This window comes from Girardinichthys multiradiatus, chromosome 5, assembly GCF_021462225.1.
Source record: "Girardinichthys multiradiatus isolate DD_20200921_A chromosome 5, DD_fGirMul_XY1, whole genome shotgun sequence".
NCBI classification, from domain to species: Eukaryota; Metazoa; Chordata; class Actinopteri; order Cyprinodontiformes; family Goodeidae; genus Girardinichthys; species Girardinichthys multiradiatus.
In genome coordinates this window covers 5,939,676-5,961,088 of record NC_061798.1, presented here as the reverse complement: position 1 = coordinate 5,961,088, position 21,413 = coordinate 5,939,676, and the positions used below count along the sequence as shown (strand labels likewise).

Sequence of the window (21,413 nt, the reverse complement as noted above, 5' to 3'; positions counted from 1 at the left end):
TCTGGCATATTTATTTCTCGCTGTGATTTTGTAGTCCAAGCTCAAATATGCTGAAGCAGCAAGAGGATAACTTTGGTTCGGTTGTTGGGTCTATTAACCCAGACCATTCATTAAACCGTCCCGGTTCCTCACTTCAAGGACGAGTGCTTTCAGCAACCTCCGCCAGTATCAAGAAGGATTTGCTTCCTTCTGTCTTGGGAAACGACAGACACAGCAAAGCGATAAGCTGCAAATAACGCTAAAATGACAACAAACTGTATTTTAGAAATGAATTTATTTAATATAACGTCCTGACCATTGTTCTGATAGCAGTAGCATCATGCCTTCTGCTTATGTTAGTGCTGCGTGCTGCTTTTAGCTCCTTGAGGACAGAAGCCAACACGTTTTGCATGTTTTGAATATCATTTACAACATTAACAGTTTTGCATTATTTTTGCCGTCTTTGTCTCATTTCTACGCCGCTCCATACCAAACAACAAAAATGGCAGAACAGATTAAAGTGGATCACTCTTTGACCTGGAGGGGGGTGGGGTGTTAAGTGCCTCAACAACATTTAAAGAGACAGCACCAAAACAAGTTGCTCTCAACTGCACCTCAGAACAGAGGTAGAAGAGGAACCTGTGGAGCTACAATAACAAGGAGTTCAGACCAAAGCCTTGCAGCTTCACTTTATATAGACCACAACTGAATGATTTAAATGTAAAAAGGAAGGATTTAAAAGCATGATATGTCCCCATTAAAGCCTCCTCTTACGAGGAATTTAAGAAAAAAAAAACATTCGATTTAGTTTTGAGATGCCAAAAAATGGGTGTTGCTCTGCGTTGCCCTTTCCATACCAATATGCACGGACTTAAGGAGTTAAAGTCCAGTAATAAAGGATCACTCAGCTGAGACATACCCATCCTCCATTCCAGGCTGCAGGTAGAGGTGGGCATGAACTGGCCGTAGCCTCTGGATGACATGGATACACAACCTCTGGAACATCTGGAAAACAAAGTTTTTTTTATCAAATTCCACAAACAAATTGAGCTGTTTTGGCATCTTAAACTGTTTGTTAAAGAGATGAGGATAGTAGCATTCAATGAGTATATTACCTGCTTCTTACAGCAACCTAGCTGATTGGTTTTGTTAGCCAGGGAAACGTTGTCATGCGAGAGTCAAGATTATAGCAAGTCAGATTGGAGGCAATTACAGAGCAGATTTCAGGCTTCTAAAGCAACTCAAAAAATTCCAGATCCAGCCAATAGTTATCAATCCTGAAGTGTGGTTACGCTCAAACTGCAGATGTTATTCTTTCCCATAAAACGTGAGGAAACAGGGATGGACATTTTCTTAACCTGGTTCAAGGTTGTCCCCTAAATGAACTTCTGATTCTCCAAATACCAAATCATTTCAAATGATGTCCACTGCAGGTAAAATACTGTCTGCTCATAACTCCACAAAACCCCAGTCTGTGAAATTCACACTTTCCCTTGAATGCATTTCTAATATAAATATTCCTGGAGGCACAGTTTTGGCACAGGATGCTTTATGCATTTTTGTTGCACACCTGTCTGACGATCTGATTGGGGCACTTTATAAGGATCTGCATCGGCCACCAGTTATCATCAGCCATCCGATCCAAGAACCACTGAAACAGAGGAAGACAAAAAGCAACTAAATAGGTAGAAATAATATTTATTTATTTAACCATCTACTACTAGTTGCATACATAACTTTATAAAACAAAATGAATGACAGACCAAAGCTCATATACTGATAAACAGTGTGATAGGACAGCAGAGAATCTTGTTAAAGCTCAGACCTCACAGGCTGCCTGGCTGTTGTTGAACTGCTTGGTGAGAAGTTCGATCCACTGCAGCATGGTGGGCTGGATGGAGCAAAGCAGGATAAAGATCAGTTAACTTATTCTGTATTTCTAGCAACTGTTTTGGCTAGAAACAGCATCTTCATTTCAACTGTAGCACACATTACCTTTTCTTTAGAGTGAATAAAGGTCTCAAGAACAAACGATGTGCTGAGCTGCAAAAGGAAGAACATTAATAAAAGCTAATTCTATTAACGATATGATAGGATTTCAAACCCGGTTTTCAGAAAGCCTTTAATAAGCTGTGATGCACAAATCTGATGACGTTGCACAGAAACCTTTGCTTTTTAGCTGCTGTAAAAAGGCTGCATATAAAAATACTTTTATCCAAGACTGGATGATAAAAAAAGATGCCAAACAACTGTCCTGCTGCATCTCTAACCTTGGCAGTCATGAGGGAGACAGCTTTAGGGTCCGGTAAGGTGCTGGGGATACTGCTACACAGCTGCCACATGAACCTGAAAACATGCAGGAGGAAATTATATAACAGTGAAAAGCATAAAGTCATGACTGTTTAGTTACCAGGACTCCATTCAAAGTAACAAGATGTCGAGCTCACCCAAAATACGTGTGCTCAAAGATGTTTTTGTCCTGCAGAAACTGCATGTTGTCGTGCCAAATCCACTGAAAGTGTCACAGAAAGTTTTTTGTGTGAGTGCTGCTAATCATAAATGTGACTCAAAGTTTTACATTTTATTTTATTGGGGGGAGGGGGAGAATTACGTACCTCAAGTAGATCAGGAGAGACATCAAGACTAAAATCTTTTCCGTTTTCTTCCTCCAGCTCCACTCTCTTGTAGAAGAGCATATAGGCACTGTGCGTCTGAACATCACATTAACACATCATTGTTTTAACTCATTCAAATACAGAAAACTATTCAAAATACGATGGAAAATCTTACCTTCTCAAAGGAGAAGTCCATAAACTTGTCAGTGACAGAATCGTAGGTTTTAGTCTGATGGGTAAATAAAAGAATATATCAGCTGCGCCAGTGGCATCCAGTGATTTCATTAGAAAAGCAACTGCATCCCATACCGTCATCTCTCCTCCGAAGCACTCAGAGGCCAGTTGGGCAGAGTCAAAGGGTTTCACCTCTGCATCATTGAACAGGTACCTGCACATTTTACACACAGGAACATGTTAGAGCCAATTGTGAAACCTGAAAATCTTGAGCGACAGCAGCTGCGCACCGCTACATTAACATGCATGTCGGCCCTCACCACTTGTTGTTCTTGTAGGCGTGGGGGTTGACGATGTCCCTGATGAAGCTGTAGTAATGACCGCCGTCTGCTGTGCCTGTGTGTACGGTGACACCAATGAGGTCGTACTCGTAGCTCTCATTGACGTTTGGTTCACCCTCGTCCCGGAAACCTAAGGAACAAGCCAGAGAACTTCCATGACAGAAACCAGGAGAAAAAGTCTTGCAGTTTTTTCCCCACTTATTATAAGCGTCAGATTCACACTTTACAGGCATTACAGGCGGAGATAGTTCTGTTTTCAGCGCTTTTGTTCCTGTTTGCCCTTATAGCTATTCAAACGCTGTTGTCTTGAATGCAGGTGGTTGTTGATTATTGGTCCAATTTTATTTATTCAGTGGCAGGCAGGTCAAATAATTTATGTCCTTCTCAGTCATTTAAAAACTCTTTACAGCAACAAAACCCTTATTATTACTGAGCAGCTGGTTGCCTGTGTCCCCTAGAATTTGGCCCATTTATAAGTGATAAGCTTCCTGTCTTTCAAGTTGGAAGGCCTTCATGTCATCACCCTAATCTTTAGCTCCCGCCACAGATTTAGGTAAGGATGGGCCACACCAAAACGTTAATATTACTTCCAGTCAAAAGAAACATTTAGGTAAAATTTAAAAGATCAGACTCTAGTGTGTTACTCTATATACTGCCACCTACTGGGCAGTCTGGGTACATTCAGAAATATTTTCTTCAAACCCAAAAGGCCAGCAGTTATCCAGAAATGACAAGCACTTCATGAATATGTCCAGTCCTTCTATAGAATGACACGAAAAAATAAACACGAAGGACAATTCGAACGACATCAAGCATCAGTGGCAAAATTTTGCCTGAATTTTTGTTTTTACATTCCCTAGACTATTTTGTTTCTTTTGTAATCTGAATGTAAATTGCAATTTTTGTAACAAATCTCATTGTTGGAAATTTGCTCAACTGTGCAAGGTACAGTTGTAAAAGGTATAATTGCAATATACAATAAAGTCAGGTAGCAGAGCTAAACCAATTAATGGAGCTGAGGATGCAAAAGGAGATAAGTAGGTGAAAGTAGCTGAAGATGCTGAGAAAAACTAAAGATCTGCAACCTGATGGAGCTTAAGAACAAAACATGGCAACAAATCAGATATTTGGAAGTCCAAAAAGACTCCGTTTCAGTGTGGAAGCTAGTGTTGCGTCCTTCTTGAATGATTTGTTCAAACTTCCAGAACAGTGCTAGTTGGTGAATCACTCCTCGGCAGCAGTTCTCTGTGACTCTGGAAACGCGAACCTACAGCACACAGAGAACTGCCACAGTGTGAATCACCAACTAGTATGGTCCTGGAAGTACACTCACTTGCATACTCCACGAATAAACTGCGTGAACATAACGATTCGGTGAATGAATCTTTTAAACAAAATCCTTTTAATTCACTGTTACTAGGGATTTGGTACACTCAAAAGAGCTGCTGTTCATTCCCATGGCTAGTGGGAGCACTGTATTGTCTTTCTTAATTTATGCCGACAGGTTTTTGTGTAGGTTTGTATATCATTAAATTCATTGACGACTCGTAAGGTTTGGTTTAGTTCCATGAACAATATATCTGCAGTTCTGTAAATGTGTAAATTTTAGAGTCAAGATGAAGAGCTCAGTGAGGGAGAGTTGGGACAGGAGCATTTAAAGAAGTCACTTTTTCTAACCCTGAACAATGTTGGACTTAATGTTCACTCAATACAGTGATGCATTATTATTTTTTTTTACATAAAAGTTTTAAAGACTAATCATGTCCACCTGGATATCATGTGAAAAACTAAATGAAATATAAATGTTTAAAAATATAATTTTATTTATTTCATTTATAAAGGTGATTGATCAGTTAGGGGACAACATCCTTGGAGAAGTTGACATAATCCATGCAGGAAAAAAAAAAAAACACAGCAAGGTCTGTTGAACATGCTGGTACGAACCCTCTTTGCGCTCTCCTTTGCCCATGAGGAAGTCCTCTGTGTAGGGAGTCATGTCAAGGCGCAGCGGAAACGAGAAGTGTGTGTTCACCTTCTCCTTCATCATGGTCACCATGTTGAAGGTGTACCTCATGGTGTTGAAGCTCAAGATCCGTGGGAGTTTCTTGAAGCAAGCTCTGTGGGATGAAAGATGGATCGCAGTGAGACGACGTGATTCAGTCAAGTCTTTTTTCCAGGAAGTGTTGGGATTCGTCCCCACCTTTTCTCTGCGCGGACCTTCTTTCCACACTGCGAGCAGGTATACATGTTGTCACCTTCCAACGTGTCCTTGATAGTCACCTCGTCCAGAGACTCCTGAAGAAGGATGGGAACAGAGAACTGGAATGTGATGGCAGTAACTGGAGTTAAGCTTTGGACTCTGCTAAGGTTTCCTAAGTTTACCACTTACATAGATGTTCTTCATATCTGCCACTTGACATCTGACTGTGTAAAACTCCTCTGCAGTCTGACTGACATGGTCACAATCCTGCAAAGAACAGTGAAATAGAAACTGTCAGCCTGTGTTTAGCTGAAGCTTTAAAGGTTAAGAAACCCTCTAGGCCACAGGTTGTTAGCAGAATAAACTATTTATTATACTCTTACAGTTGGTAAACCTCCATCCTAAAAGCCTGCCAGAAAAATGAGTTGTTAGGCTGTTTAATCCAATGGATATTTGAATTGTGAACGGACAGTTTACACAAACAGTGTAAGGGAGTTTTTATGCTGCTAGACCTTCCCACCTTTGTGGCAGATATTTTAATATGGTGCCTGCAAAAACCTGCGAGAAAGGAAGGGAGGGACTGAAGCATGATGGATACAACTTTTAGACAAAAAATAAGGAATAAAGTTTGGAAATATAAATATTTTTCAATGCTCCATGCTCAAACAGAACTAAAAAAGCCTAATATCTAATTCCAGCTTTTTCCAGACTGTGTAGGAACCCTGATATCGGCGCTGGTGAAAAAGGTTTGTTTGCTACTAAACCTCTGATTAAAAAAATTTCCTTTCCTCTGTTAAGAAAAGGTTTAAACTCATAAAGTTAAATACCAAGTCAAGAGAAAGCAAGGGTAAGAAACGTGCTGAGCTAAATTATTAATAACTACTTCTCAATTATTGACAGAACTATTGACATGGAAACCTGACATTAAACAGCAGCTCCAAAGACGCAGAGCAATTTTTCTTCTTATAATATGAAAGTTTGTTTAAAACGAGACACGATATACGCAAAAAAGGAAAAACAAAATGCATAAAAAAACTGATTTCATCCAGAATATTTCATATAACCTTAGGTCTACTCACCAAGGAAACAACATTGTTGGTGATGACGCCTCCAAACAGAGTCTTGACCGTGTTTTTCTGTGGAATAGCACAAATAATGACTTAAATAGGTCACTGAGTCAAACCATCAGTTGTCTCTTGGTCTAATTTGGTCTTGATGTCACTTTTACTGATTAGCGACTAACTGTAATGCATAGAAATAAAATATTCCAGATTTTCTTTATTTTATTTTAAAGAACCCTATTTGTTTTTGACCACACAGCAGAGCATGAAATGAGGGAATGTTTACCAGCTCCTGGGACATTTCTTCTATCTTGGTGATGAGGTCGGTGAAGAACTCCGTCATGTCTTTCTGCTCGCCGGTGTTCAGAGGCTGTTTGTCCATAGTGTAGGTTTTACAGAACGGTCGAGGGTTGTACGCCTTCCTCTCACTCTCCTGAGCACACAGACAGATAGAAAACAGCATTATGACTGTTAGCTCCATCTCTGTGATTATCAGCAGCGAGGCAACTGCTACCAGTGTCAACATGTGCCCTCTGCTCTGCTCTGAGTGAAGCTACTATGTTCTCCGGTACCATAACCAATGTGTGATGGAGCTCATGCTGACGTTGGATATTTACAGGATCTAACAAACATTGTCAAACCTGTTGACATTTTTGACATTCAGTAAGGTTACGACCACAAACTTCAGTGTATTTAAACGGGATTTGATAAGTTCAGCCCATGTGGTTTGCATTTGTTTTTAGGTCCTCTTGCTCTGCTACCCCAAAATAAATTCCAGTGAAACCAATTAGCTTCAAAAGTCATCTAATTAGTAAATAGAGTCCACCTCTATCAGAAGCAACCAAGATGTCCATTATAACTGTGGAGGAGCTGCAGAGATCACCTGCTCAGGTGAGAGAATCTGTTGGCATGTCAGCTATTTGTTGTGGTAAGAAAAAGCCCATTTTGAAAGGTTTGCCACAAGCCATGTAGGGACACAGCAAACATGTGGAACAATGCGTTTTGGTTAAACCTTGACAAGTTAGATTTTAGGATGGGTTAAAACATACAAAATTTAGGGCAATCTTGAAAAAAGAAAAATGGTTAGAGGCTGCAAAAGACTGGAGACAAAGTTTTTTGGGTTTTTTTTTCAAACCAGCAGGACAACAATCCAAAACATGCTATCAGAGCTACAATGGAAAGGTTTACATCAAAGCAAAATTGATATTCTCCATCCAATCTGACTGAGCTTCAGAAATTTAGGAACGAAGAATAAGAAAAAATATCTTTCTCTTAATGTAAAAAGCTGGCAGCTTAATTGCAGGAAAAGGTGGTTCCACAAGTATTGGACTGGATGCAAATCGCCATTTTCCCTCCACATCACAATTATATTCCTATTTGTGTTGGTCTATAATTTAAAATAACATACATTCAAGTTTGTGGGTGTAACGTGAAAAAATGTGATCGGGTTCAACAGGTACGAACACTGAAGGCATTATACATGAAAGGCTTACCATGAGATAGGTGAACATCTTCTGCAGCTCCAGCAGTGTGGTCTTGTGTTTGATCTCTTCAGAGTACTGCACACACATAAAACTTATGTAATTATATGTTCCTGACCACCTCATGCGCTGCCTGTGCTGCAGGTTCTGACCTTTGCCGTGAAGACGGCTTGGCGGGCCTCAGGGATCATGTACAGCTGCTGAATGGTGGAAGCCATGTAGCAGGTTGCTCCAAGGTTTGTAAGTCCAACGAAGCGGCACTCTGCCCGGACATCATCGTGGGGCCAGTAGTCCCACTTATACGGGGCATGAGAGGCTGGAAAGAAACATCAGAAACAACAAATCACTGTGGGGAACTTTGCTCTGCAAGAATCCAGCTCACAGGCACCGAGTGGCTGATCTTTGAAAGAATAATGTCCCAGTCTCTCCAGCATCAGTCCCACATGTGAGACATCTATTTGATGCAGACTGAATTCATTGTAGCAAAGCTCAAATTGAGTCAGATCATTGTCTTTGAAGACTACTGACACAGAGTGTAGCTTGCATCCGGAGCCTTATTTAAAAAGCCCAGGCTTCATTAATGAAGTGATCAAACTACTTATGCATCTGCTCTATGTGTCTAAAGCACAGCAAGGAAGCAAACATTCTTACATTGCATGTGCTGCGACATGACCCAGTTGTGGAGCAGCCGGTAATTCTCCACTGAGCCCTTCACCATCTCCACCAGCAGGTCGTAGGCAGCCGCTCTGGCAGAGTGGGACTTGCATTTGGGCTGAGCACGGTCGGCCAGGCTGGGGAGGAGGAAGAGGAGGTTGTGGACATCCCGCAGGAACTCCTGTCCCTCCCGGGAGAACTTGAACGGAGGCTTGTGCTTGAGAACACTGGTGGCTAGACGTAGGAGGCCCGTCAGCCCGTCGTCCTCAATGTTCCCATCCTGCTGGTCCAGGATCTCTCGGCTGGATGTGAGAGACAGCATATCAAATCAAGTTGCTCTACAGTTCCCCCAAAAGTCAATGCCTTGCCTTCGATTCATGAGTGAAGCTCAGAAATATCCATCTGTAGCTATCTGACCTCCTTATGCAGTCGGCAAGGTGCCGGGCGAGAGCGTCAAGGTCCAGGAGGGTGGTCTGCAGCGAGCCAGTCAGCGACAGAGAAGGAGAGACCTTCTGTGAGTTCAAACAGACCAATACTAGCAGCAGCTCAATGCAAAACCAGAAGGATGAAACACACTGTTTAACAAACTGTGTATAAACTTGGTTTCTGATCATAAGGACAGTGCCCCGACGTTCCCACCTGGCTGGCATCTTTAACATGGATGTTATCGATGAGCTTGCAGAGTAGCCAGAAGTACTCCTTACAGCCGGTCCGCAACAGAGGGTCCTCTTCATAATCCTCCACCTGCAGATATATCCCGTAAGTAAAGCTCTCTAAATCATTCAGTCTGAGTCTAATAAACAACAGGACAGGCAGCTGAATGGAATGGGACGATTATAGCTAGACTGGTCTTTATTAGTAATCCGCCAGTGGAAATTCTAAAGTCTGATCTTTTTTAATCAGTGAAGGTAAATTATAACAGGTCATGCTAACTACAACACTTGTTGTGGAAGCTGTCACTCAAGGAAGAAGCTAGTCTCTGCACAGAAGCTATATAAAAAGGAACTGTAATTTCTAAGGAGCCATATCTGCGTTTTTTCAGGTTGCTACTGCAGCCGACCAGACTTCTGACGGTGCTGATGATTGCGCATATTTTGGTCGGTTTTTGTGTAAGATGCTGAATCTGGATATGTTGCCAGTAAATCTCAGACTTACAGTAAGGATCTATATTCTCTAGGGAGTACAGCGTGACATTTACCGTTAACAGCGCTGATTGCTAATACAAGATGCTAAACTTGCTTCAAAACATTAACCAGATCATTTTATCTTTAGTTTAAATAAATAAAAATCCTGTCTTATGTTGACTCTTCTGCTTTCAAAATAAATCAAGTTCAAGAATCTTTATTATCCCCTGAGGGCAACTGATTTCACAGCAACAGTTTAAAAACAAAAACAACACATGCGGCAAACATTCGCTAAAAATCACGCAACTCATTAAAAAAATCTAAGAACTGCAGGAAGTTAATTCAGTCTATTAGTCCAACATCTTGGCAGCCCAGACAGAAGCAGCTAGAAGTCATGGTGCCGCTTCTGATAAAAATATATTCGTTGATGAACCCTTGTACAGAGCGGGTCCACATGGGGTTCAAAGGTCAGCCTGCCATCAAGGATAGCTCCCTGGTATTTCATCATATGACCACTCACAGCAGGAAGGCTAGAAAGAAATGTTCTAAAAGTAATTTTAGTATAAAATCAAAGTTGGCAAAAATTAGTATCAGCAGGTAGAACTTTAGAAAAAGAGGAATTTAGAAAAAGGTCACTGATCTCTGATCTTTAGTTCTAACCACCAATCTCTTCCATTTATGCCGGTGAATGTGTGTTCCAGTATTTCCGGCATATATCCCGTCAAGGGGACAATGTCTCAAAGAAACAAACTGGATTTAGTTTAGCAAAGCTCAAATTGAGTCAAGTCATCATCCCAGAGGACTATTAACACAGAGTGTAGCTTGCAAGATCCCTCACCCACCCACATTTGACGTGTACTACGAGGTCCAACATCTTGAGATTTATTGCAGATGTTTTTGTGTGCAACACTCACCCTTAGTGGTTTAAGGGCCTGAGCATCAGGCAGAAACTTCAGCAGTGTGGAGGCAGCAAGGAGAAGAAATGACCTGTTGATGGACTCTCCACCCTCCAAACCAGACAGAGAGAGCTTGTAGAGGCCGTTACATGCCTCGTGCCTCACTGCCGGCTAAAGAGACAACACAAGAACAGATGATCAATAAAAAATTAAAAAATAAAAACTATCAAGGGGCTTTAAAATTATAAGGACACATGGTCAGCAGGCTTGTGCTCTGCTAGAACAAACAAAACCTAAAAGTATGTCCATAATTATCCTGTCAGTTAAACCAAGGTCTGTTTTAGAAAGCCTGATCTGGGAAAAGGTCCCACTGGATGGAAGGCTCTCAGAGCAGTGGCTGTTGGATCCTGCTCACCTCAGGTACCAGCAGCGTGAGCTTCTTGAGCCAATCATGGAGGTGGTCACTATCAGCCAGACTGGACTTCACAGTGGATGAGCAGTGGGCCCAGCTCACCAGTAGCCACATTGAGTAGTGTGTCACTGTAGCAACACAAACCAGTGTCAGGTTAAAAGATCTGATTTTTCTTTTCACTCTACCTCATCAGGACTCAAGCTTTACTTTATTAGTTGTTTGGAGCTAAGAGATGTCAACTCTTACCTTCATGACGAGACCTGTGGTCCGACTGAGCCTTTAGAACTCTGCAGAGCAGAAACAGAACATGTCAATTCTTCTTCCTCTTATTAAAAGACTTATAATGACTGATTGAACCATTTCTTCAGCTGCTGCACAGTGCACCTGTGTGCGAGGTTGTCGTAAGTGTAGGCCACGTTGATGAGCCGCTGAATCAGGTTGGTGCTCTGGACGAGACTGAGGAAGACCTGAGAGGACAGGAATAATCAGGTGAGTGATCCAGAACGGCCTCCTTGTGGTTCGTCTGAACAGGTCTGTCCTTGAAGCAATCAGCTGATGGAGTACATACCTCTGTAAGGCGAGGGATGTGCAGGCCTTTTCCATGTTCCCCAGTGGATTTACGGGATTTTCCAGGCCACGCCCGCTTGCGTTGGCTGTCAGCAAGGCCAGACCAGGAAAAGACGTCATGGTAGGCTAGGTCCAGGTCTGCAGGGTCCACTGCAAACTGGCAGATCAGCTTCAGCAGGCAGGCAAGGCAGTCCAGCTGCCACTGCAGACAGAAGGAAAACATACAAACATATTTACCCATTTATCCTCACCATTATAAACAAATGACAGAAACATTTCCAAAGAATTTAAGTGATTTTAGTTTTTAAAATAAATAAAACTATCAAGCCACTTATGATGGCATTTAAAACTCAAGCTGTACAAAACACTTTGCTGATCCAATGAATGTGGGTTTTACGAACAACCTGAAGGTTTTTCACATTTTAAAATGATTTTTATAGTGAAAGAGGAACCTGTTAACCCCAGCTGTAAGGCAGAGCTCTGCAAAGAGCAGCTAAAACCTTTGCAATTCCATTTTAGGACATTAATGGAAACGTGTTAATGAAGCAAGAGAAGCATATACATGACACAGATTTTGATGAAGCATCAAAATGAGTCCTTGCATCAAACACCTCATTAATTGACTGGTTGTTAACAGTAACAAAGACAAACTGATTGGGGCAGAATAAGTCAAAGCTAATTGTGCATTATTTAATAGGATGTGTCTCACCACAGTCCAGGACTCCTGATCTTTGGGTTCAAGGATGCCAGAGTTGAAGATCTCCAGGAGCAACTGCAGACCTCCAGAAGAAACAAACTAAAGCAGGGGGTGAGGAGTATTTAAGTGTTATGGTCAGAAACATTTCTACCCGCTAGATCTGCCGGTAAATATTCATCATGTTGTTCTGATGGCACTGTGATGTTAGTGGTTCCCTGTACCTTGCAGCTCCAGGTGTTCTTGCTGTTTTCTATCTGATCTTCACTGGAGTCGTCAGAGTCTGGGTACAGATCGCTGTAGCTTCCCTGAAAACACACACACACTGTAGAATTAAACGCAGTCACACTGAATCTCCATTTAAGTTCAGATTCAATATAAATCAGAATATGTGCAAATATATTTGGCGGTTTCTGTTTGCATGCCTAAACAGACATTTTAATGTATTGATTTCAGATTTCCTCAAAGTTTTAAGGACCATTCCTAAATACACTATATTGCCAAAAGTATTCACTCACCCATCAAATTAGTTGAAATGAGGTGTTCCAAAGGCATCGATGGCACAGGTGTATAAATTTCAGCACCTGCAGACTGTTTCTACAAACATTTGTAAAAGAATGGGTCGTTCTCAGAGCTCAGTGAATTCCAGCGTGGTACTATGACAGGACGCCACCTGAGCAACAAGTCCAGTCATGAATTTCCTCGCTACTAAATAATCCACCGTCAACCATCAGAGGTATAAGAAAGTGGAAGCGATTGGGAACAACAGCAACTCAGCCAGGAAGTGGTAGGCCATGTAAACTGACGGAGCGGGGACAGCAGATGCTGAAGCACATAGTGTGCAGAGGTCACCGACTTTCTGCAGTCAATTGCTACAGACCTCCAAACTTCATGTGACCTTGAGATTAGCTCCAGACCAGGGTGTAGAGAGATTCATGGAATGGGTCTCCATGGCTGAGCAGCTGCATCCAAGCCATGCATCACTAGGTGCAGTGCACAGTGTCAGATGCAGTGGTGTAAAGCACGCCACCAATGAACTCTAGAGAACTGGAGGTGCGTTCTCTGGAGTGATGAATCACGCTCTTCCATCTGGCAATCTGATGGATGAGTCTCAGTTACCCAGTTGCCAGGAGAACGGTATTTGTCCGACTGTATTATGCCAAGTGTAAAGATTGGTGGAGGGAGGATTATGCTGTGGGGTGGTTTTTCAGGAGCTGGGCTTGGCCCCTTAGTTCCAATGGAAGGAAATCGGAATGTTCCAGAGATTTTGGACAATTCCATGAACCACGGCTTTGTGGGAACAGTTTGGAGATGGTTCCTTCCTCTTCCAACATGACTGTGCATCAGAGCACAAAGAAAGGTCTTTTAAGACATGGATGAGACAGTTTGGTGTGGATGAGCTTGACTGGCCTGCACAGAGTCCTGACCTCAACCCGATAGAACACCTTTGGGATGAATTAAAACAGAGACTGAGAGCCAGACCTTCTCGTCCAACATCAGTCTATGATGTCTCAAATGTGCTTCTGGAGGAGTGGTCAAAAATGCCCATAAACACGCTACTAAATCTTTTATAAAGAATGAGATGTCACTTAAGTTCATATGTGAGTCAAGGCAGGCAAGCGAATACTTGTGGCAATATAGCGTGTTTCACGAGGAGTTTGTAAATCCAAACCTTCTTCAAAAACGACACCGTGTGATAAATGTTAGAAGGTGTAACTTTCAAATTCAGATTTCCAAGTTCAACAATTTAAGTAAATCATAGTGATGAATCATTACATAATTTACTGACTGAAACAATAAGGTGCACTTAAAGGTCCTGGAATATGTACTACATAGATCGTGATCTGAACTCATTGTTCAAAGGTTGGATAGTTAATTAGGATCAATCTTTCTCCACGTGTGGTAATTTCTACAAAACCTCTGTCTCTTTAAGACAACAAATGTAGAACAATTAATTATGTATTAACTCACAAAAATAATTGTCATATCAACCAGAGAAAATAGAAGGGTGAAGCTGTTATCTTTTAGAGCCGTAAACATATGTTTGGTTGGATGGATCATTTTAATTTATCAGAGCAGCTATGTGTTCAGGTTCAGACAGCAACTCGCCACAACGATGGTGGAGAAAATAAACATTAAAAAGACTGGAGATGATGCCTTTTCACAGGGGCAATAAGCTGTTTGCAGAGTAAGGCAACAGACGTCATTCTAATGAAAAAACTAACAGAGAAATCAGCTGGTAACCTGACTTTAGGCTGATAACTGACTGGCTGGTCTGACACTCAAAGATCCAATGTTTTTTCTGACAATTGAACACACCATATCAAAGTACTCTAAATGAGCTATGTTCAGTATCAGTGAGACACCATGTCTGAGGTTCATTCAGGCTGCCAGAGACCAAGAGAACATTGAGTTTTTACCCTCTGTCTGTCATGGAACATGCTGGATTTCAAAATATTTTGTAATTCTGAGTTAAGGCAAAGATTTCTCATTTCCAGGGAATACAGACTGCTTCAGTAATGCTCCTAAAACATGCTAAAGCCACTTTCAAATCTCAGCTCTGCATCGAAGAGGCTGCTCTTTCACACAGCGTGTCACAGCCTCTGGTCTTAATATAAATAATGACAGCCCAACACCAGAAGCCTTGAAAAAACTTGTTTTAAAAACTTGTTATGTGGCCTGTCCAGTCTTGAACCTTGGGGTAACGAGCAACAAAGTGGGACAATAAATACTAAAACTATTTAAGTTTTAGATGATTGTAATTTGGTTTGTAACACTGTCCATCAATAAAGCACATGGTTTAATATGGAGGTTACTTAATACGTTGTGAATAAAAGTTTCTACAATCTCTGTTTTTCCCCCTAAAATTAGTCAACTGTAATTTATTTAAATAGTAGACTTGTATTTATGGATAAAAAAACTAAACTGTTTCCTTTATGTTGTAAATCAGCTTTGGTCTATATGGGTTTCTGAAGATAGTGCACAAATTGAATCTGTGAACCTCAGTTCATTTCCACTTAGACTTCTGTTCACAAATAAATACAAACAAGAAATCAGATCTTCAAGCATCATGTGGGTCAAGTTTCTCTCACCGTTGATTCTCTGTGGATGCGTCTGTTGGGTTTGCCCAGAGCCTCGATGATCTCCAGAGCGTAGAGCAGCTTGTGGGGACTTTTGATCCTCAGCAGTTCCTTCCAACAAAGACCTTCACTATTCTACAATTATAAAAAATAACGAGTTCTAGTTATCATAGTTTGGAACAGACTCGAGGGAATGATCTGTTTATTGCTGTGACTAACTGTTTCGTCTGAGATGTTTTGGAAGGCCTGCAGCATCTTGGGACACGTAGGAAGAAGCATGAGCAGCTCCCAAACTCGACGGGACAGATTCTCTGCATGGAGGTGAAGCTCCTCGCAGCGTGCACTCTGGATATAACAAACACACACAAACGCCCCCATTTAGGTTTAAAACCAAAAACTTTTGTTTTACAAATGTAGAGGGGAATAACAGTTGCAGTACTTCTGGGCTGTCCTGGAGCTTCTCTGTGTTGGGACTGGGAGGTTTGAAACATGCTAGCATCTCGAGCAGATCGAATAGTGTGGTGAGGTGTGGCTCCTGGAGGAGCAGCAGCATGGGGATGTGCTCCTTCTGAGGGGGAGGCAGACAGGAGGCCGGCAGCTGGATGCCCTCCCCCTTCCTTTCCCTCCGCGGAGCACCCAGAGAAACAAACACCATCTGCCGCCAAACACATGGCAGCGTAGTGATGAATTGTTTACACTTTATAACTGAAATCAGACGCACGCTCTGTGAAAAATGTTATGACAAGTCACCTGCATGTCTTTAAATCCCAGCTCATGCAGAGTCTTTTCATCATAATCTGTAGTGAGCTCATGGCCAGAGGAGATCATTCGAACTGGGCCCATCAAACCTCCTGCAGGACACAGGACAGATAATACGCATGTTGCTGAGAGACAGGCAACAGCTTAACACATGCAGACATGTTTTAATTTGAATAAATAAAAAAGCGTTAGTCAACCTGGGAAGTCTCCTTGCTGCCGGCCGCTCTGCCCAAACTCCTGCAGCTGAGCCTGCTGGTTCATCTGCTCCTTTTGCAGGTTCTCGTACCAGTGGGTCACCTCAGCTCGGAGGTCAGCAACCTGATCACTGGGATACATCTCAATGGTCATCTGTAAAAGAACAAAACAAGAGGAAAAACTGAGGCTAGATCCTTTAATGTAAGGGTCACATCTCTACTTATGAGCTTATGTACAGTCTCCATCCACTCAGCCCATCTAGACATGAACCATTTTGCCCATTCTTCCTTGAAAAACCTCAAGCTCAGGATGGATGGAGGGTATCTGTCAACATTGATTTTTAATTGTTACCACAGACTCTCAGTTGGATTTAAATCTGGACTTTGACTGGGCTATTCTACTACATCAATATCCTTGGATCTAAACCAGGATTGTCCTGTATTTAGCTCCACCAATTTTCCCATCAACTCTGACAAGCTTCCAAACAGCATGATGCTGCCACCACCATGCTTCACCATGGGGATGCTGTATTCAAGGTAATTTGCAGTGTAAGGCACGAAGTATATCACAAATGTATTGTTTTCGCAATATCACTGCCTGGACAGTAATAAATGCATCCATCCATTTCATCCATCCATTGTCTTCCGCTTATCCGGGGTTGGGTCGCAGGGGCAGAGAGACCCAGACTTCTCTCTCCCCAGCCACTTGGGCCAGCTTGTCTCGAGTAATCCCAAGGCGTTCCCAGGCCAGCCAAGAAACAGAGTACCTCCAGCGTGTCCTGGGTCTTCATCTGGGCCTCCTCCCGGTGGCACGTGCTCGAAACACCTCACCAGGGAGGCGTCCAGGAGGCATCCTAACCAGAGGCCCGAGCCACCTCAGCTGGCTCCTCTCCACGTGGAGAAGCAGCGGCTCTACTCTAAGTCCCTCCCAGATGACAGAGCTTCTCACCCTATCTCTAAGGGAGAGCCCAGACATGCTGTGGAGGACCGCTTGTATCTGTGATCTCGTTCTTTCGCTCATGACCATAGATGAGGGTAGGAACGTAGATCGACAGGTAAATCGAGAGCTTCACTTTTTGATTCAGCTCTCTCTTCACCACGACAGACCGGAACAGTACCCGCATCACTGCTGACGCAGCACCAATCCGTCTATCGATTTCCTGCTCCATTTTTCCCTCATTCATGAACAAGACCCCAAGATACTTGAACTCCTCCACTTCAGGCAGGACCTCCCCCCGACCTGGAGAAGGCACTCTACCCTTTTCTGGCTCAAGACAATGGCCTCAGACTTGGAGGCATTGATTCTCATTCCGGCCGCTTCACACTCAGCTGCAAACTGCTCCAGTGAGAGCTGTAAATCACAAGCTGATGAAGCCGATAAGACCACATCATCCGTAAAAAGCAGAGACGCCATCGTATGGCCACCAAAACGGAACCCCTCAACACCTTGGCTGTGTCTAGAAATTCTGTCCATATAAGTTATGAACAGAATCTGTGACAAAGGCCAGAGCCGTGCGTCGAGGTGAGGCCGACTATTTCTAGCCGGAACCTCTCTAACTCAGGCTCCTTGCCCACCAGAGAGGTGACATTCCACATCTCAAGAGCCAGCTTCGGTAGCCAAGGATCAGACCACCAAAGTCTTCGCCTTTGGCCGCCACCCATACCACATTGCACCCGACCCCTTCCCATGGGCTCACCACCCATGGGAAGGGGGGCCCATGTTTCCTCTTCGGGCTGTGCCCGGCCGGGCTTCATGGGTGAAAGCCCAGCCACCAGGCGCTCGCCAGTATGCCCCACCTCCAGGCCTGGTTCCAGAGTGGGGCCCCAGTGACCCGCGTCCGGGCAAGGGAACACCGTTTCCATTTATGGTAATCGTCATAAGGGGTCTGTGGGCTGCGCTTTGTCTTATCCCTCACCTAGAACCTGCTTGCCTTGGGTGACCCTACCAGGGGCATAAAGCCCCTGACAACACAGCTCCTAGGATCACTGGGACATTCAAACACCCTCCACCACTGTAAGGTGGCAGCCCAGGGAGGAATAGATGTTAGCTCAATAATGAAATATCATGCATTCACATTTTCTATGGCTATAGTATATTTGGTGACATTTGTAGTTTAATGTGGCATAAAAAGTTTTAGAAGGTAAGCTTTTTTTTTTTTGGTCGCTAGAGACTTCTCATTATCTGGGATCTATGTTTGCTATGAATCCAAGGCAGAAAAATAGGAACACTTTATAATTAATTGTTTATAAGTCATATCGTTATCACAACATTCAGCAAGATTATTGCATATCACATTTTCCTAATATCATGCAGCTCTGGGGCAGGTTTCTGCCACATAGAACATTTTGCATCTAGGCCCAGAAGTTTAAACTCTGGTGTCATCTGAGCAGGCCACCTTCTGTCTCATGTTCGCTGTGTCTCCTACATCTGTTGTGGTTTTCCATTGCCTGTACAAAGCCTCAGGCATCTGAAAGAAATGAAGGTATATTGCAGTTTTCCTTAAAACGTTCCCATACATCAGTAGGGTGATTTCAATAAATGGTCGTGGCCTCTCTAGGCAATGGAAACAGAATGTACAAGATTCCCTGGATTCCTATTACCTGGGTAAAACAGATCCTGGGGCTTTCTATGGAAAAGGGGCTAATGGATTTCTTGTTGCCATTATGCAGGGTCTCTAGAGCAAAACGAAAACTTGTCCTGTCAACATATTCTCCTACATGAGCAGAGGATCTATGCAGCTCCTCCAGAATTACCTGGTGCTTCTTGGCTGTCTTTCCTATTAATGCTTTCCATGCCTGATCTGTCAGTTTAGGTGGACAGTCGTGTCTTGGTGGTTTTGGGGTTGGACCATAATCTTTCCATGATGGATTTAACTCTGTGAGATGCTCAAAGCCTGGAAAACTGTCTTCCAATCTAACTCTGCTTTAAACTTCTCCATAACTTCCTCCCTGATCTGTCTGCTGTGTTCCTCTGTCTTCATGATGCTGTTTGTTCGCTAATGTTCTCTAGCAAACCTCTGGGGCCTTCCAGAATAGCTGGACTTATACTCAGATTAAATACCTCACAGGTGGACTCTGTTTACCAACTGGCAACTGGACACAAAAATGGCTGATTATAAATGCACACCAGACTTTACAGATTTTGATTTGTAAAACATTTTTAAAAACAGTGTATTTATTTCTATCCACTTTAAAATAACACATTACTTTGTGCTGGTCTTTCACTTAAAACCCATTGGACTTGACAAACGTAAAAAAGTTTAATTGGTATGAACAGTACTCCAAAGCGCTGTAGGTACTGTAGTCTAAAGAGCTGACTGGTAGCGTGGGAACCCACCTTGTCAGGAAGGCCAGCAGGCTGACAGACGATCCTGAGAGGCAGAGACTGTTTGTCACTCAGAGCTTTCAGATGGCTGCTAATTCCCGTCCCCTCGATCTGCCACTGCCGAAGGTGATACGCAAACCTGCCACAGACAGGACACACAACAGCCCAATGAAATAACGCGTATGCTTTTACTGTTGTATTCAGGGTTCACATTTAACTGTGTGTGTGTGTGTGTTTGCTCCCGTTTCTGCGTCTGAGTGAGGACTATTTTTCATATTTAACCAGCAAAGTAAGGATTGTCTGTTGTAAAGTGAGGACATTACCATGGTCCTCAGTTTTTTGCTAGGGGTTAGGTTTAGGACTGACGTGTGAATTAAGTTAAGGTTAGGTCTAGGGTTAGATATGTACTGGTAATGGTTAGGTATAGGGGTAGAATCAGGGTTAGGCCATAGAAAGGGTTGAAAATGAATGGAAATGAACGGAAGTCAATGAGATTCAATCCAAGGTCCTCACAACATATGGTAAGATAAGAGTGTGTGTGTGTGTGTGTGTGTGTGTGTACCTGCGTCGGAAGGCCTCAAGGTGCGTTTTGAGCATGAGCAGACCCCTCTCGATGCTGGTCAGGCTAGAGTGAGCCTCCTTTTCCAGGTTGGCTGAGGCCATCAGGAGGCTCTCAATACACTTCCTGATAAACTCCTGCTCCTTCTCTAGCCCCGTCTTACCAGCTGCGAACACACAAAATTGGAGATTTTCAAAAGACAAATCTTGAAATTAATTGGAGATATATTTAAAAGCTTCGTGTTTAATGTGTTATAAAAGTGTAATCCACAGATTAGAATTTTGGATTCTAATCTATTAAAATAGATTTACAAACATCGGCATTTCAGACAGTTAAGCTTGTGTGAGTTCTGTGCATTAAACTAAAAGATTGACTGACCATTGATGTAGTAGGAGTTGATGTACTGGATGGCAGCGCGGGAGATGTCAGCAGACTGAGCTCTCAGAGCGATCCCCCACAGCTGGTCCATCCCACACAGCTGGAAACAAACAGAGCAGACAATTAGCATCATTGGGGACGAAGCGGGAGTTTTCAGGATCACCGTATGTGAGGAGAGTGTGTACCTCGCAGCTGGAGGCGTTATCCAGGGTGCTGGTGGCCAGACGAGCCAGGTTACACAGGTGCTGAAAGAGGTTGAGGCCCGTCATGCTGATGGTTTCTGGTTTCAGCTGAGGCATCTGGAGACACAGTTCCAATCAAACATCAGCAAGCAGTTCCTGAGGGGCAGGGGCTTTCCATTCTATCCTACACAGCACATTTAAAACTGGAAATATTTGCCGTCATTTTATTTTTGTCAGTTTAAACTTCTAATCCTTCTCCACTGTTTATTCTGGCACACAATTTATTCTGTAAAATTGCTGTTTCAGAAATGTGAAGTCAAACTGCACTAAACGCGAGTGATTTGTTTTTTTGAGCCTGCAGAGGTGAGAAGCAGTGTGACAAACAAGGCAGGTTTAATTAAAAAACATAAAAGATGAGCTCCATGTTCACACTATAGTCAGTTTAAAGCAGACCAAACTACACCCTTAAGCAGAGGAGCCAATAATATCTCTATGGGTTTATCGGTCCTATTTGATTGGGTACCATATAAATGACCTATGCTGGATTAAAAACCAACAGTCTGCAATTTAAAACTATATTAGATGGTAAATAGACAGTATAAGCACTTTGAGTGGTTGGTATGACAGGAACCAGCAGCAGGAGTTCACTCAGTCACATTGATATACAGATAGCCAGGTTAATAGACAACTAGTTGAAGGTTAAGTGCTTTGCCCAAGGGCAAGCTGACACACTGAAAG

General features: G+C 42.8%; 1 protein-coding gene across 5 annotated transcripts in view; it reads right to left on the bottom strand.

Moving 5' to 3' along the window:
• usp34 (ubiquitin specific peptidase 34) overlaps nucleotides 1-21,413 on the bottom strand; it is an 86,886-nt gene that overhangs the window by 22,258 nt on the left and 43,215 nt on the right. Inside the window, exons 22-58 of one of the 5 annotated variants that reach the window (XM_047365210.1) lie at nucleotides 20,679-20,792; nucleotides 20,494-20,593; nucleotides 20,119-20,281; nucleotides 19,569-19,695; nucleotides 18,628-18,699; nucleotides 16,235-16,385; nucleotides 16,029-16,129; nucleotides 15,718-15,933; nucleotides 15,498-15,623; nucleotides 15,291-15,413; nucleotides 12,423-12,506; nucleotides 12,214-12,300; nucleotides 11,506-11,706; nucleotides 11,322-11,404; nucleotides 11,184-11,224; nucleotides 10,941-11,065; nucleotides 10,544-10,696; nucleotides 9,145-9,249; nucleotides 8,923-8,978; nucleotides 8,503-8,807; nucleotides 8,004-8,167; nucleotides 7,864-7,929; nucleotides 6,657-6,803; nucleotides 6,389-6,445; nucleotides 5,499-5,576; nucleotides 5,310-5,404; nucleotides 5,054-5,226; nucleotides 3,089-3,239; nucleotides 2,904-2,982; nucleotides 2,770-2,823; nucleotides 2,595-2,690; nucleotides 2,427-2,491; nucleotides 2,250-2,325; nucleotides 1,975-2,022; nucleotides 1,805-1,870; nucleotides 1,550-1,630; nucleotides 899-984 (exon numbers count right to left, since the gene is read on the bottom strand). In XM_047365210.1, coding sequence (XP_047221166.1) covers nucleotides 899-984; nucleotides 1,550-1,630; nucleotides 1,805-1,870; nucleotides 1,975-2,022; nucleotides 2,250-2,325; nucleotides 2,427-2,491; nucleotides 2,595-2,690; nucleotides 2,770-2,823; nucleotides 2,904-2,982; nucleotides 3,089-3,239; nucleotides 5,054-5,226; nucleotides 5,310-5,404; nucleotides 5,499-5,576; nucleotides 6,389-6,445; nucleotides 6,657-6,803; nucleotides 7,864-7,929; nucleotides 8,004-8,167; nucleotides 8,503-8,807; nucleotides 8,923-8,978; nucleotides 9,145-9,249; nucleotides 10,544-10,696; nucleotides 10,941-11,065; nucleotides 11,184-11,224; nucleotides 11,322-11,404; nucleotides 11,506-11,706; nucleotides 12,214-12,300; nucleotides 12,423-12,506; nucleotides 15,291-15,413; nucleotides 15,498-15,623; nucleotides 15,718-15,933; nucleotides 16,029-16,129; nucleotides 16,235-16,385; nucleotides 18,628-18,699; nucleotides 19,569-19,695; nucleotides 20,119-20,281; nucleotides 20,494-20,593; nucleotides 20,679-20,792 — 4,115 coding nt within the window. Of the gene's footprint in view, nucleotides 1-898; nucleotides 985-1,549; nucleotides 1,631-1,804; nucleotides 1,871-1,974; nucleotides 2,023-2,249; nucleotides 2,326-2,426; nucleotides 2,492-2,594; nucleotides 2,691-2,769; nucleotides 2,824-2,903; nucleotides 2,983-3,088; nucleotides 3,240-5,053; nucleotides 5,227-5,309; nucleotides 5,405-5,498; nucleotides 5,577-6,388; nucleotides 6,446-6,656; nucleotides 6,804-7,863; nucleotides 7,930-8,003; nucleotides 8,168-8,502; nucleotides 8,808-8,922; nucleotides 9,018-9,144; nucleotides 9,250-10,543; nucleotides 10,697-10,940; nucleotides 11,066-11,183; nucleotides 11,225-11,321; nucleotides 11,405-11,505; nucleotides 11,707-12,213; nucleotides 12,301-12,422; nucleotides 12,507-15,290; nucleotides 15,414-15,497; nucleotides 15,624-15,717; nucleotides 15,934-16,028; nucleotides 16,130-16,234; nucleotides 16,386-18,627; nucleotides 18,700-19,568; nucleotides 19,696-20,118; nucleotides 20,282-20,493; nucleotides 20,594-20,678; nucleotides 20,793-21,413 lie in introns of all 5 variants that reach the window. The other 4 variants (XM_047365209.1, XM_047365207.1, XM_047365211.1 and 1 more) reach the window with 4 other exon arrangements.